At 32.9% G+C, this 14,960-nt stretch overlaps 1 protein-coding gene across 2 annotated transcripts; it reads left to right on the top strand.

Moving 5' to 3' along the window:
• The first annotated feature begins 9,380 nt into the window (after positions 1-9,380).
• LOC128989891 (invertebrate-type lysozyme 6-like) lies at positions 9,381-14,960 on the top strand. Of its 2 annotated transcripts, none has more exons than XM_054412017.1 (4): positions 9,381-9,608; positions 11,270-11,452; positions 12,140-12,231; positions 12,818-14,960. In XM_054412017.1, exons 1-4 carry the CDS (start codon positions 9,563-9,565, stop codon positions 13,043-13,045), a joined length of 549 nt encoding a protein of 182 aa, XP_054267992.1. In that variant the 5' UTR covers positions 9,381-9,562; the 3' UTR covers positions 13,046-14,960. The 2 variants fall into 2 exon arrangements, with proteins under 2 accessions (XP_054267992.1, XP_054267991.1); XM_054412016.1 differs by having other exon boundaries at positions 11,267-11,452.

The following is a 14,960-nucleotide window of genomic DNA, read 5'->3' as shown; positions in this document are numbered from 1 at the left end:
ACCCAATTTATCGAAGTTAGATGAATTAACGTAAGCCTTGAAAGTAACCGTCGATTTCGACGGGTTTCACATGGGGAATATTTTAAGCATTGAATGATCAACCAAATTTGGCAACTAACGCAATTAATATCATTATTGTTTTTACACTTATTACTCTTTAAAAAATGCTAAATGCTCAAAATATGTATATTTCACCCAATTTATCGACGTTATATGAATTAACGTAAGCCTTGAAAGTAACCGTCGATTTCGACGGGTTTCATTTAGTATAGACTGTTAGCCGTGCTGTGGTTAACATGGTTACCATGGGTTCTGGCGCACACCACTGGGAGCACCGTGTAGTTACGTAGTGCGTAGGCTATAACTACATGGCGCTCTCAGTGGTGTGCGCCAGAACCTATGGTAACCGCAGCACAGCTGACGGTCTATATTTAATTCTCTTTGTCTATGTTAATATTCAAATGCAACTGTCAAATCAGCACATGCATTTGGGCTAGGGACGTAATTTGTTTTGTTTATGATCCATAACGTTTCTGTTCTAATATTCGTGATCAAGTTACTTGAGAGAGAGAGGGGGGGGGGAATGAACAGCTGACTGATAACAAGATGAAATGAGTGACGTCATAGCACTGGCAACGTTCTTGCCTTGTTTCTACATTCGGTCGTGACACATCCTTCCCATATTCTTAACATTTCTATTAGTTTTTTACTTGTTTATGTACTGTTTTACCCACGAATACTAGAATAGTCACGGTATGAATCATAATCATAAACAAATGACGTACCTGTCCCGAATCTTTGTTTAATAATGTTATTATTAAATTATTATTATGTTATTATTATTATGTGTTATTATTATTATTATGTTATGTGTAAATTATTATGTCGACCCTTCTCCAAGCATCACCAGCCAACTGCCTACGCTTACCATAGCACAGTTCCCCGTTTACTTCGTCTGGGAAATGCAGCTCAACTTGAGTTCTTCGGGCCTTCCTTGCCACTCTTTAGGAGAGTAGTGTTTAAGTGGGCTGCTGACCAGATCCAGCTTTAGTCATTGTGCTTTTGGTGGTGCCTCTAGAGGGCCACACTTCAAGTGCCACATGTGCAGTGAAGTGAGTGTGTTTTTGGTGGTGCCTCTAAAGGGCCACACAATCAGTGAGAGGAAGTGCCAACTGCCAAGCAATATTATTCTGTCAATTCAAGTTTTTCTTTTTGTCTGAGATTTATCACTGATCGTTTTCATTCTTAATATTTTAATCCCTGTTAAATTTTTTTAAATCTTTATCAATTGTTGTTACTCCTTGTTGTTGTTTTCTATAGTTTTTAATGATATATTCCTTTCAATTATTTGTGTTATTTTTATTGTTGATTGATTATCTTCTCGAATATTAATATCTTGTAATATAATAATTTGTAATATAACGGGATTGTTATTTATTTATATTGTTATGTATTATATTGTTATTTATTTATATTGTTATTTATTTTTATTGTTATTTATTGTTGATTTTTCTATCGATTGTCTTATTGATTTTGTGTTTAAGCTGGAAACTGTTTTTCGCTCATTTTCAAATGGCTCTGTCGTTGGTATGTATGTATAATGCACAATGTATAATGTAATCTTGTTAAACCCACTTGTAAAATGGTGTTTGCCGTTTAATAAAAATGAAAATGAAATGAAAATTATGATTTGGATAGGCCCATATAAATAAGTTTACTTTTGGGCCAGTTACAGAATTTGTTTATGTTTATGACCCATACAGTTTCTATTCCAATATTCCTGGTTTTATCGTTTTAATGTTCGTGTTTGTGTGTCTATGTACTATATTATATGAATCGATTACCCTCTAATGAAGTGATTGTAAAATCCTTAGGAGCCTGAAGATGACTTCTTGTATGACGAAACAAGTTGCAGTATTAGCAAGATTTTGTATTATATTAAAGCAGCTTTCGGATTAACTAAACTGTTTTAGTATTTTAGAGATTGTTGGTTGTAGAATTAATTACCATGGTTACGTGTTTTGCTTTATTGATATTAGTTACATTGGTCTGTGCCTATTTAGTCTTAAGAAATCTTTAGTACCATCAAACTAGTCAGACTTAAAGTATGCAATGTTACATGTCATTTTTAGACCTTTCACTACATTCATTCTTTAGTTATATAATAATTCTTCTTTTATTGTACCAAAATTCGCCATATAGCCTATTTAAATAAATTGTCAGAAAAATAATAGTAAATTTAAATTATATTATCCTTTAATCACCCCTCAGAAACCATCATCACATTTTAAAATATATTGTAGGCCTATATATTCAACAATTATTGTTAATAAAATCCTGTAACCTGTAATTAAGTCCATAGTTGCAATAACACTTTTATCCAAAATTATTAATATAGTATAAATTATTTCTAAAACCCAAACATCAAATTAATATCCAAAAGCCTGACTATTAGTGCATGTGTAAGTGATGAAGAAAGAAGACAGCTGGCTTCAACAATGAACTCTGATCTTCCTGTGTGAAATAAAAATTTTCCTCCTTCTCTATTGGGACATGGCAGCATCAACACCTAAAATTAAGTGAGGGTATAATCCCTAATATTTATAAAGTCAGTGATCAAAATTATTTAACTGAACATTAACTTAATAACAGAAGAACAGTTTAGCTTTTATATATACATTTTTTTCATTTCAAAATTGTACTGCCACCTCAAGATTTATATAAATTGGACACTATTACTGAAGATCTGGTGAGAACTCTCCATTTTGTATAGGCTTAGCCTACCTTCAAGAAATTCAACTGAATAGACCTTTTTTTATTTACTTTCTAATCATCGAACCTAATTATTTGAATTCAAAAACTATTTTATTTCATCAAGAATAATCCCAGAAAAACAATTTTACAAGAGAACTGAATTCAACTTTGATAAATTTTTCACCTAGTCTATTCATTGTTGGACTTATTTAATTTACCTATCTAAGCCTAAGAGCAATACCAAAATTATCCCATTTTTCATAATAATTGGCATTTTAGGCCTATTTCATAAATTAAAATATTTGAAGATCTTTTTAGCCAGCCGAGTTCCCCTCCCTGAGAAGATTTATGTAATTAAACTAAATTGTAAACTCATTGTTCTGTTTTTACTGAGCTAGGCTAAACCAAAGATGGCAACCCTATAACTTAACTTATCTGTTATCTGTTTATTTACCCCATTCATCATTGTAATATCTATATTTTAGTTCATTAAATTTGTATTGTTAAGAAATTCTTCAGATTAATAATTTGTCTTGCTATAAGTATTTAATCTAGGCTTAACTTAGCATAATAAATAGTAAGCAAATTAAAGGTACAAACCTAAACCAAATTTTACTAACTTAGTCTTAATTATTACAAACACAACAACACGCATTAGTGTTTTCTTTTAAGTACTGTATGAACTTATGTAATGAATTAGTTTGTATTTCAATAAATAATATAATGTGATAAGATTTATCGTTGATATTTTAAAGTGTTTAATAAACGTAAAGGGGTTTTCGTTGATAAAATAAACTGTATAATTAAGGGTATTTACATTGATTAAATATACTATATAGTCAATAATGATTATTATTCCAGCCTGAAAGATGCATAATCAAAATGTAAGTTAAATGTTTATAAAATTAAATAAAGTATACATCATTTTCAGCATAAGAAGCGCTTAAATAGATTTTAATATCATATCATAAAGTAGGGAGTGATATTAAAATGCAGTATGCAAGGTTCCCCAGAGCACTAAAGTTTTATTAAGACCACTACATAGTTCCCTCAGGCTAGTCACTCTAGCCCTGTGTCGCTAGAATTTAAACGTGTTTATAATGTAGAACCTCCTTCAATCATACGGTATTTTGCTGGAGAATATACGATAGAGTAACCTCGCGGTGAGCAGGACTGAGACTGTTATTTATAGTAAGACAAAGATGAAATCATATGTTATGTTAATGCTTGTTCGTACCTACTATTTTAATAACTAAAAACAAAGATGGATGTTTTTTTTTGCCAACCTACGAAAGTGGAGCTAACCGAAAGAAGTATTATTTAACTGTTATTCCTTAACGCTGTCAGCTGCCACATAAATTGTTACTGTGTTCGATGATTCGATATAAGACCAATTTATGTTTGTTTGTAAGGTTTATATTTAAATTTAGCGGATGGTGGTTCTAAACATTGATTGGTAAAATCAGGTGTTTTAGGGAACTTTTAATCCGATACGTAACTAATTTAAAACCATCCCCGCCGCAGCAAACCTGCAGACTAAGCGAATATCCATTTAGCTTTTTGGACTACCAAAATATTGCATTATTCAGAATTTTCTTATGAAAATAACATTAATTTTATTGAGTACTTAGGTTTGCTGCTACAGGGAAGGTATTAATGTATGTTTTTTTATTTAAATGTTTATAGCTCAATGTAATATAAACAAAATTGCCAAATGTGATTAAAATATACCCATACACAAGCAAACAACGGGCTTTGAAAGCAATGTAGCTTGGCAATAATCTTTTTGGCTCCCAATGTTTATTGCGCATAAAAGAATATTTTTCGTGAAAATTCAAATGTTTTTTAGTAAGGGGAGGAAAATCTTTTATGGTATATATATTTTGTCATTGAAATTATGTATTAAAGCTGTATGCGTTAATTTGTAACTTAAGTTTATAAAGTAAGCGGCGGAACACTGATTTTGACAGATACTTATTAAACTTAAGAATAATATCCTCAGTAGATGAAATCCATGTACTTATCTTACATTGAATTTGAACAGATTCAACACCGAGAGCTAATTAAATTACAACAATTTCGTACCATCTTCAGTTAAAAAATAAAAGTGGTGCTATCACAGATGTAATATCTGTAGAGTTTATGCTGAATGTTTGAACTTTAATATTGTATAATCATTTATGAAAACTACCATGAAATTTATGAAAAGAATATCAAACTATAAAAGTTCTGTCAAAATAAGATTACGAGAGCGAAGAATTCTTGTATTATTGTAGTACGGTATTTTTACTACTAAACACAAATATTTGTGGTTTCAATTTATTTTAAAACTTTAAAATAGAAGAACGTTAGCCACGAATACATTTACATGAGATATAGCATTATTTATTTAGGATCATCCTAAATGTTACTTGATTGTAGTATACCTATATGGTCAGAACTAAATATCAGAATCTCTTCCATTCCTTACATATAATAGTTCTTAACAGCTGAGCACATCCTCTCGTCAGCTGATGTGTTTTCTATGTCCCGCCACGTATTAAAGGCTTCAGCTAACCCACTTTATCAATACGCCATCAATCTGTTCTCATCCATTAACGTCACAACGACAAAACTCTAAATAGTCACTGTCGAAATACGAAATGGGCGTTCAAGCGTTATTAATTGCTTAAAGACACTCCTAATTGTGCACAATCAGCAACAAATTGATTTATTTCATTTTTAAGATTTTGCCACCAATCTTTGTATTTTCAATTACTAACATCAAATGTCGAAATACAATTTGCCTGTAATCTAGAATTTCATTTCAGTAGGTTTTTTGTCCTAGGACGCTAGGTACAACTCTGGGATTGTTTTTCACAATACTTCCGGCTAGACCTAGAGGTTGTAGCATTATCACTTGGATAAAATCCATTGGTAATTTGGCGGGATTGGACCCGAGGGCCATAGTCCCGCGCTCTAACCACTAGACCAGCTCACTCTCCCACACTACAGTAGGTTAAGCTGATATCTTTTACCTTTTACCTAGGTCCTCTTCTCCATAGTCGTTGAGACCAGGGAATCGTCAAAATTCTTGTTTTTTTCTGTTTCTTTCTTCTTTGGGTACTGTTATGTATTGTTGTAGGGTGTGTGGTCTTCGAAATATTCATTTAGACTATAGTAAGGTTTGTTGATTAAGTATTGTTTCAGTTTTTTTATGAAAAGAGTGTTTGAATCTATTGATTTTAGGTTGTTTGGCAATGTGTTAAATATTTTAGTTTCTATTATTTTTGGATTTTTGCTAGTTTTAGTGAGTCTGTGTGGTTGTAGATTGTAGTTTGTCTGTAAATTTCTGAGGTTGTAGTTATGTCAATTGTTTCTGGTTTGGGGGGGGTCATTTTTTAGGAATTTCATTATTTCTAGGATGTACAAGGAGGGTAAAGTTAGGATTTGGTTAGTTGTGAAAAAAGGTTTGCAGTGTTCCCTATATTGCAGTTGTTCAATTGATCTCACAGCTCTTTTTTGAAGTATTAGTAGCTTTTGTTGTATGTAGCTACAAAAGCTACTAATACTGTAAAAATACAATACAGTATAAGTGTGGTATAAGTGTGATTTAGTGAAAATAACTAAATTCCGCCTGAGAAATTTTGGTTTAATTTTCCTGTTACAAATAACGTATAAATGGGGACGACTCGTGGTTATCAATTATCTCTATGGAGTAATGTGACTTTTGAATCGTAACCTAACCTAACCTAACAATGAGAATTTTTTAACCAGACGACAGTTGGATCACCTATAGACAATTAGATTTAACAATATTATTCAGTAAGTGATCTTGTGCCATTAGGCATCATGAAATAAAAAAAACTTGTTCAGGGAAGACAAATCAATAAAAAGTCTACGCAGAAAACAAAAAATTAAGATATAAAATGGTTTAGGTTACCTTTTGCGTCGAACGATCCTTGATGTAGTAAGTGATAACTACAGCTGTTTCATGCCGCTGGGGCACATCTTCAGGTTGTAGAGCGTCAAGATAAAATAGCTGTCATCCGTGGACGATTTTGTCAAAATAAATATTGCACAAAAACACGAATAAGAAAACATTTAAATACACGAATTTAACAAACTTTGCCAAGTGACAAACTGACAAACACGCGAGATAGGCGCCGGTGAATGTTGTACTATTGAAAAAAAACTAAGCTATTTATGCAATAGTACTGTTGAGCCCAAAAAGTAACAACAAAGATTTGAAAACTTCAACAGTCCTTCGAATGTTTTTCCCAGTACCAACAGTCGTTCGAACGTTTTCCCAGTATACAGTCGTCATAATTTTAGCTGGGCTCATACGTCGTAAACTATCATAGGCTTACGCTTATGATTTACACGTTTTATTTTATAGCCTCATAAACCGTTATCCCGAGTTTTACGACTTTGGAAATGCTCAACCCAATGTGTGCATGAACGTCGATTTTGAGCTTTTTATAGAACTTGTTTTATACATAATGTGATTTGCAGGTTTCAGAGACCAAACAACGTATTCAACTATAGTTAAGGAAAATTATTAAAAACACAAAATGTGATTAATACCCTCACGGCAGCAAACCTGCCAGATAAGCGAATTTCCATTTGTCTTAATCGATTTTCAATTAAATCTATTTAAATAACATTAGGTTTAACGTGTACATGGGATTGCTGCTACAAGGAAACTAATATAGTGTGTTTTTAGTAAAATATACTAAAGCTTTAGCTTAGTATAAAATAATAATAAATTTCCCAAGTTTGATCAAAATGTATCTATAAACTAGCAAACTACAACATTTTACAGCATTCTCCATAAAAATACCATGGGAATTTTAAATTTAAATTTGTTTGAATTTTACCAATAAGCGTACAAAAACACTTTATATACAAAATTATTTGTTTTTCAAGCTCTTTAAACAAGTCTAGAGATAAATAAGAAAATGTTTCGTTTTGATGGTCAAAAATGAGAAAACCCCATTTTTACCCCATAAACCCCCCCGTAAAACCCCGTTCCCATGGTCCGATCATGCTGGGTTGCAAACTCATTCAAGTTTATCGTGCCTTACACCTTTAAACCAAATTTCATCAAAATCGTACAAAATTTACTCAAGTTATCGCGTTCACGGACACACGCACACATACATACCTAACATACATATATAACAATTTTAACTAATGGTGTATTTGGCCTCTAGGAACATTAAAATTGAACAACTGAATCAGCCCCACAGATTCAGTGATTCAGTGGGAGATTTCAGTGAGTGAGTGATTCAGTGGGTTGTCAGTTGCCTAGGTCTTACTGTGCCACCTACGGTAATAGCTACTTCCCTATAGGGGAATTCGCTAAAATCTAATGAAATACAAATCTGGTCATTGGTTTCTTATACATCAGTGATTCTATTGTTACAAAGCATTATATTTAGTTATCCAACCGAATTTGGAACTAATTCATTTGGGTCGTGGAGGCCTACTAAACAATTAAATACATGTTTTCACCATATAAATTTATTGACAGAGATTCAGCATCACAGGACATGATGTGATTTGTCTTCAGTTTTCTCTGCTCACATTGTGATTGTCATTTACAGTGTCCACAATGTATATTTATTTTGCTTCTTCATGTATATAATATTTTGTATTGAGTATTTATTCTGTCGTTATAATTAGTATGATATGATGTCTCTTGTAATGTTAGTCTGTAGCTATTTATTCTGCTTGTTCATGCATGTACAATGTATGTATGTTGTATGCATGTACTCTTTGTAATGAGTCGGATCATTCAATGCAATATGAAACCTTTTCTAGTCTTTTGTATGTATATTGTGCCATGAGTAATTGCAATTCTTGTATTTATTTTTGCAAACTATCTTGTTTTGATATGTATTGATAAATAGCATTTGCCGTAGGAATAAATAAATAAATAAATGTCCAAAACTTACGAAGGAGCTGCATGCCACCTACTATTGTTGGGTTTTAAGTAGTTATTTCTTGTGATAAATGTTTCCCAAGACGTTGCCCATGTTGATTTCGAACTCTTCCGAACTATTTATTTTTTATTTTAGTTTGATATTGAATAATTTCGAAATAAACCGAATTCACCAGTTACTTAAGTAATTAAATTACCTTAATACAATACAACGTATAAAAAATTGAACTAATTGTTTCGTGTTTATGATACATGCTAATTAGTAGAGAACCGTTTAATTATGTAAAGAAATATGTTTTGCAGTAATTATCTGAAGATGGTGAAATAGAGGGACGAAATTCGAGTACTATGACTGAAAATATTGTCACATGGCATATTATTGTGTATTACTCTTTTACTCATTGCATTTTCGCTGATTCAGAAAAACAACACCAATACACAACCATTCAATCCATTAAACTGAACCACAAAACAATTAAACTGAAGTAGACTCAAGAAGAATATATTGTATTAGTACCGTATTAAAGTTACATCTTTGTCCTACTACCACGTCGACACAATGAGGAATATGTCACAAGGCCACGTACTCAACTATAGGTAATGAAGAAGACATGTTTATGTAGTTATGCAAATTATTTGCTAAGACTTCAGCTGCTCATTAGGCGACAACTTTGTTAAGATGTTTAATGCTAATGTAAGAACAGTGAAGGCTTGTTCTTGAGTTGATTCAAAGTATCATTGGATATCAATTTTATTTGTTGAAGTTTCAAAGTGATAAAGTATTATTTTAATTTACAAATTCCTGTGACGTAAACAAACTTAAATTACACCGGAATTCGCTTGATTCTATATACTATTGTATAATCATTTACCTGAAGAACAATGAAGAAAATTCTGGTTCTTGTGTGTTTGATCTATTTTAGTAAAGGTAAGGTAGCATATATGCCAATGTTAATTATTGTCAGTCAAACCCTAAGGGAATTTTCAAAAAGTTTTATGCATGTTTAGTTTTGAGATATACAGAGATTGCATTTTTCTATTTTTTGTAACACTCGATTAATTCCACGTTTAAAATGTGGTTTAACATAGAAAGGGTCCAATTTATTCTGGCCACGAAACCAATACAATTCAATCCCAACAAATCATCTGCTACGGGTACGTCATCACACCTTTGTCTATGAAACTTTTTCATTCTCTTATCTGTGTTACTAAGATTTTTGTACAAAATATCTCTTACAATATATCTTATTTTAACGTCATTTTGCTTAAATCAACCTTGTAATTACGTCATTTTAGAGTTATTAAATAACATTCTTTACGTGAACCAACAAACTCAGCATGTTGTTTCTTCAACCAATTCATTGGTTTAGCTTTAAAATATCTAAAATCGATCAAGAATAATACTACTTATTCTGGATATCCATTGTTACGTTTTTATTTTGTAAGTAGACGCCCCACCGAAGATACTTGTTTTTTATTTGACGCTTCAAGATACTCTGTTTCAAAACTGCAAAGAATCAAGCCTCACAACTCATATTCTCTGTGACTTTTGAGCAGATGATGAGTTAATTGGGACATTTCTAGGATTTTGGCCACCTACAACTTTTCAACTACTAGTCTAAGTGTTAACATTATTATCTTGGTAGCAATCTCTGGTAAGGTACTCAGCCAGCTGGTGTCAGAGTTAACATTGTATGTTGGCAGGAGTGTCTGATAAGGCACTCAGCCAGCTGGTGTCAGAGTTAACATTGTTATGTTGGTAGCAGTGTCTGGTTAAGGCACTCAGCCAGCTGGTGTCAGATTTAACATTGTTATGTTGGTAGCAGTGTCTTATAAGGCACTCAGCCAGCTGGTGTTAGATTTAACATTGTTATGTTGGTAGTAGTGTCTGATAAGGCACTCAGCCAGCTGGTGTCAGAGTTAACATTGTTATGTTGGTAGCAGTGTCTAATAAGGCACTCAGCCAGCTGGTGTCAGAGTTAACATTGTTATGTTGGTAGCAGTGTCTTATAAGGCACTCAGCCAGCTGGTGTCAGAGTTAACATTGTTATGTTGGTAGCAGTGTCTAATAAGGCACTCAGCCAGCTGGTGTCAGATTTAACATTGTTATGTTGGTAGCAGTGTCTTATAAGGCACTCAGCCAGCTGGTGTCAGAGTTAACATTGTTATGTTGGTAGCAGTGTCTGATAAGGCACTCAGCCAGCTGGTGTCACAGTTAACATTGTTATGTTGGTAGCAGTGTCTGATAAGGCACTCAGCCAGCTGGTGTCAGAGTTAACATTGTTATGTTGGTAGCAGTGTCTGATAAGGCACTCAGTCAGCTGGTGCCACAGTTAACATTGTTATGTTGGTAGCAGTGTCTGATAAGGCACTCAGTCAGCTGGTGTCAGAGTTAACATTGTTATGTTGGTAGCAGTGTCTGATAAGGCACTCAGCCAGCTGGTGTCAGAGTTAACATTGTTATGTTGGTAGCAGTGTCTGATAAGGCACTCAGCCAGCTGGTGTCACAGTTAACATTGTTATGTTGGTAGCAGTGTCTTATAAGGCACTCAGCTGGTGTCACAGTTAACATTGTTATGTTGGTAGCAGTGTATACTAAGGAACTCAGCCAGCTTGTGTCAGAAGAGTGCCTAGACTGCCTATGTCAGTTGCTGACCAAGTGTGACCTCTACAGAGGGTGTGAAAACGGAGATTGTGGACCGTTCGGAGTGACTATGCCTTTCTGGGAGGACGCTGTGGGGATACAGGACCAGGACGGAACCAAGAGAAAAGGTAAGTTTTAAGAATATTTAATCAAACGTGTACGGTACAATAATATATTTAAATATTAGGCCAACTATTCATAAATAAACCTCCAACAATCTCGACGTTTCTGGGTATGTATAACATTTTGATAACAACAGACAATAATTACAAGTTAACATATTATATCTAGGAAAAAAAATATTCACATATTCATTGACTATCCTTTTTTTGGTATATTGACTAGTAAATCAAATAAAAATGCATCCTTTATTCTGTTGATTTTTTTGCCATTTGGAAACGATAAGCATCTAGAGTTGCGACTCTATTGCAAGTCTACCTTCTTCATTCGTTTCAGCATTAAGTTCAAACTATGATGTATATTGTTTTATCTCATAAAATCAGAATAAATGAAAATTCCTAACAATCACTCTATGGCAATACTCAAGCCCAATATGAACTTAACAGCCAGATATGGGAGTGTCATGAAGGTGGTGTTGGGATTGTGGATGTAAATATACTGTATCATAAACATCAATCTCCTTTAAGTTGCTATGCAATTCAATTGTTTAACAATGGTTCAAGTATTAAAGTTAACATGTATATAGTAGACCAACTTTTTAATTTACTTGTCTACTAGGACGCTAGATTGGATTAGCAGTTACTTGCCTAATTTATAGTCAGTTTAATAGTCAGCCTAATTTATTTATTTCACAGATCCAAAACTGATATCTGAATATGAGAAGTGTGCTACAGATCTGATATGTACTACTAAGGCGATCCAAAATTACATGGAGTTGTACAAAAGAGTAAGTCAAGTGTCAAATCCAAGTTGGAATAGTCAGCACATAATATATAGAAATACAGAATCGACCTCATATCTTTATCTATACCTATAAAATGCAAATCCCTCACAGACTGACTCACTCAACGCTAATCCTCCTACGGTACTTTCCATTTACCTAGAAGAATGAAATTTGGTACACTGATTCTTTAGGCATTAAATAACAGAACTAAGTAGATTTTTAATCTGATCTGACTTTTGGGCTCCACTCCAAAGGCTCTGGAGTTCCCCATGTTAACCTTATGATTATTCATACTAGTTAACCGTCCGTGCTCCGCCACGGGAATATTCACATTAATAAAAGACATAATAATTAACAAATACTGTTTATCTTTGTATTTTATTTAGTCTTTTTACTTGAAATAGAAGTGATAGTTGGCCTGTATAAACTATTTATGTTAATCAAACCGATATATCAGTTTAACAAAACGTTTTATATTGATTAGAGTTTCATTTGAAAGATAAGTAGTGTTTGTTTTTTGGTTTATTAAATTCGTTGTTAACGCCAAGACCGCGTATTTCACCATATAATTCAATACCACATTTTCCAGGACTGTAACAGAGATGGGGTGATTGATTGTCTCGACTTTGCGGCTATTCACACCCAAGGCCCGACAGGCTGCTTGAACGAGCCATTTCCTGAGAAAAAGAAGAACTTTATGGAAAACTGTTTAGAGGAAAACATGTCAGGGATATATTCTGCCAAGATGCGAGAACTTGCCGAACTGGAGACTGTACAACAACTACAAGGAGATATGTCTCAATGTCAATACCCGTAACATTTGTACAAACAAAAACTATTTATATGCCTATATATTTTTAATACGATTTATATACAGAGTGTTCAAAAAAAGGTGGGGACATATTTTACCTAGTGATTTCTTGGGTAAAAATAAAGAGAAAATCACGTATAACATTTTTCCAAAATCGCTTCGTTTACCAGATATTCACCATTTTGTATTTTTTACATAAACATTATTATCTTTTGACTCTTTCAACCGTTCTTTATAAAACTTGGTTTGTATGTTAAAGTAGAAGATACCCATGTTAATCAACTTTATGAAAAAAACGTCTAGAACACTTTTATTTGGCATTTTTAATTCCCTATCGAACAATACCAAGTTCATAAATATCGAATAAGAAATAGCCGAAATATTATGATTTTTAGTTGTAAAATGGGACAAACCAGACTAGCTTCTGCCTTATTCTACCCCATTTTACAACAAAAATCGTTATATTTCAGCTATTTCTTATTTTCTAGACGATTTTTCATAAAATAACCGTTTTTGAGTAACTTTGAAAAATTTAAATGGCCGTCATTTTGAAATTTTAAGTTAAATTAAGATGATTTTTTTTCTAACATGGGTCTCTTTTATCTTAACATACATACAAAGTTTTATAAAGATCAGTTGAAAAGTCCAAAGATAAAAAGTTTACTTAAAATATACAAAATGGCGGATATCTGGTTAACGAAGCGATTTTGGAAAAATTGTTATACTTGATTTTCTCTTTTATATTGGCCTTTTTGAACACCCTGTATATATATACTTAAAAAATGTGGAAAACATTGTATATTTTTAATGTAGGCCTCATATTGGTTTCTGCTTCTATTGTATTTACTTCTATGTTTTAAAAGCTAAACAATGCTATAAAAATAATTCCACGTTTTTATATGAAGGTTATACAATTTCATTACACACAAAATACCTTTTCCTACAGTTACCTAACAATGTACATGTTCTCTCACTGATTTGAGAAAGCAAAGTGGCGAATTCGCTCATCAGTGAGACAATGTTAACATTGTCTCACTCTAATTACTTTGTCTCACTCCAGATTTGCAACGTGAATGCACGAAATAGTGAGCGCGTAACATGCAGGCAACGTCGTATGCACACGAAATACGTTGGCAGCACTGGCTGTAAATCAGCTGGTCAGCTGTTGTACTGTTGTATTTGTCACTTCACGTTAAATGTTATATTAAAAGTTCACTTCTGTGTAAAAATAGGTTATGTTTATTCACCAATTTATTTGTTTTATGGTAACTGTAGGAAAAATTATAATGTGCAACTCGAGTTCAAAGTACAATTGCCTCACTCGAGAAACCATTCCTCACTCGCCTACGGCTCGTGAGTAAGGATTTCTCTCGAGTGAGTCAATTGCTCACTTTTCTCACTAGTTGCACATATAACTATTGGGATGTGAGAATGCATTTTTGAGTTTTACAACTTTTTAAAGTCTTTTATCAAAACTATCAGATAATCTTCTTAACCAACCTATTATATGAATATCCAATAACATATTCAGTTATATTTAATTTAATAAGTGTATTTTCATTTTTCGTTATTCATAATCAAAATAACATTTTTAATAATCGTATTTGTACATTCGTTTTACCATTAAATCAAAATATGAAATACTTGAAAATCACTTGTCGTAACCAAAACTCCACGCTACGTTGTTTAAAATACTTGAAAACCACCCGCAAACCAAGAATGTTTATAATTGGCGTATTCAAATGTGAATTTTTAACGATCATTCCGGTTGGATATGTTACTACTAACATTTCCGAGAATTTTAATTTCAGTTGAGTGTTAACACCGATGGATGTTAAAGTGTTTCGAGGACTGAGACTAAACAAAATATTCCCACATACATTTATAATTGTTTGATTAAAAAACATTCGGTTAACGTTTT

This window comes from Macrosteles quadrilineatus, unplaced genomic scaffold (assembly GCF_028750875.1).
Source record: "Macrosteles quadrilineatus isolate MER2022 unplaced genomic scaffold, UCM_ALF_1.0 Scaffold_3__2_contigs__length_128488019, whole genome shotgun sequence".
NCBI classification, from domain to species: domain Eukaryota; kingdom Metazoa; phylum Arthropoda; class Insecta; order Hemiptera; family Cicadellidae; genus Macrosteles; species Macrosteles quadrilineatus.
Note: the sequence above shows the minus strand (reverse complement) of the source record. Positions and strands in the feature narration are given on the sequence as shown.

Excerpts from the sequence above, each read along its gene's own strand:
- LOC128989891 (XM_054412016.1), top strand. The coding sequence starts at position 9,563 with ATGAAGAAAATTCTGGTTCTTGTGTGTTTGATCTATTTTAGTAAAG. Across the intron at positions 11,453-12,139 it reads GGACGGAACCAAGAGAAAAG|ATCCAAAACTGATATCTGAA; the intron begins GTAAGTTTTAAG and ends TTTATTTCACAG. Across the intron at positions 12,232-12,817 it reads ACATGGAGTTGTACAAAAGA|GACTGTAACAGAGATGGGGT; the intron begins GTAAGTCAAGTG and ends CACATTTTCCAG.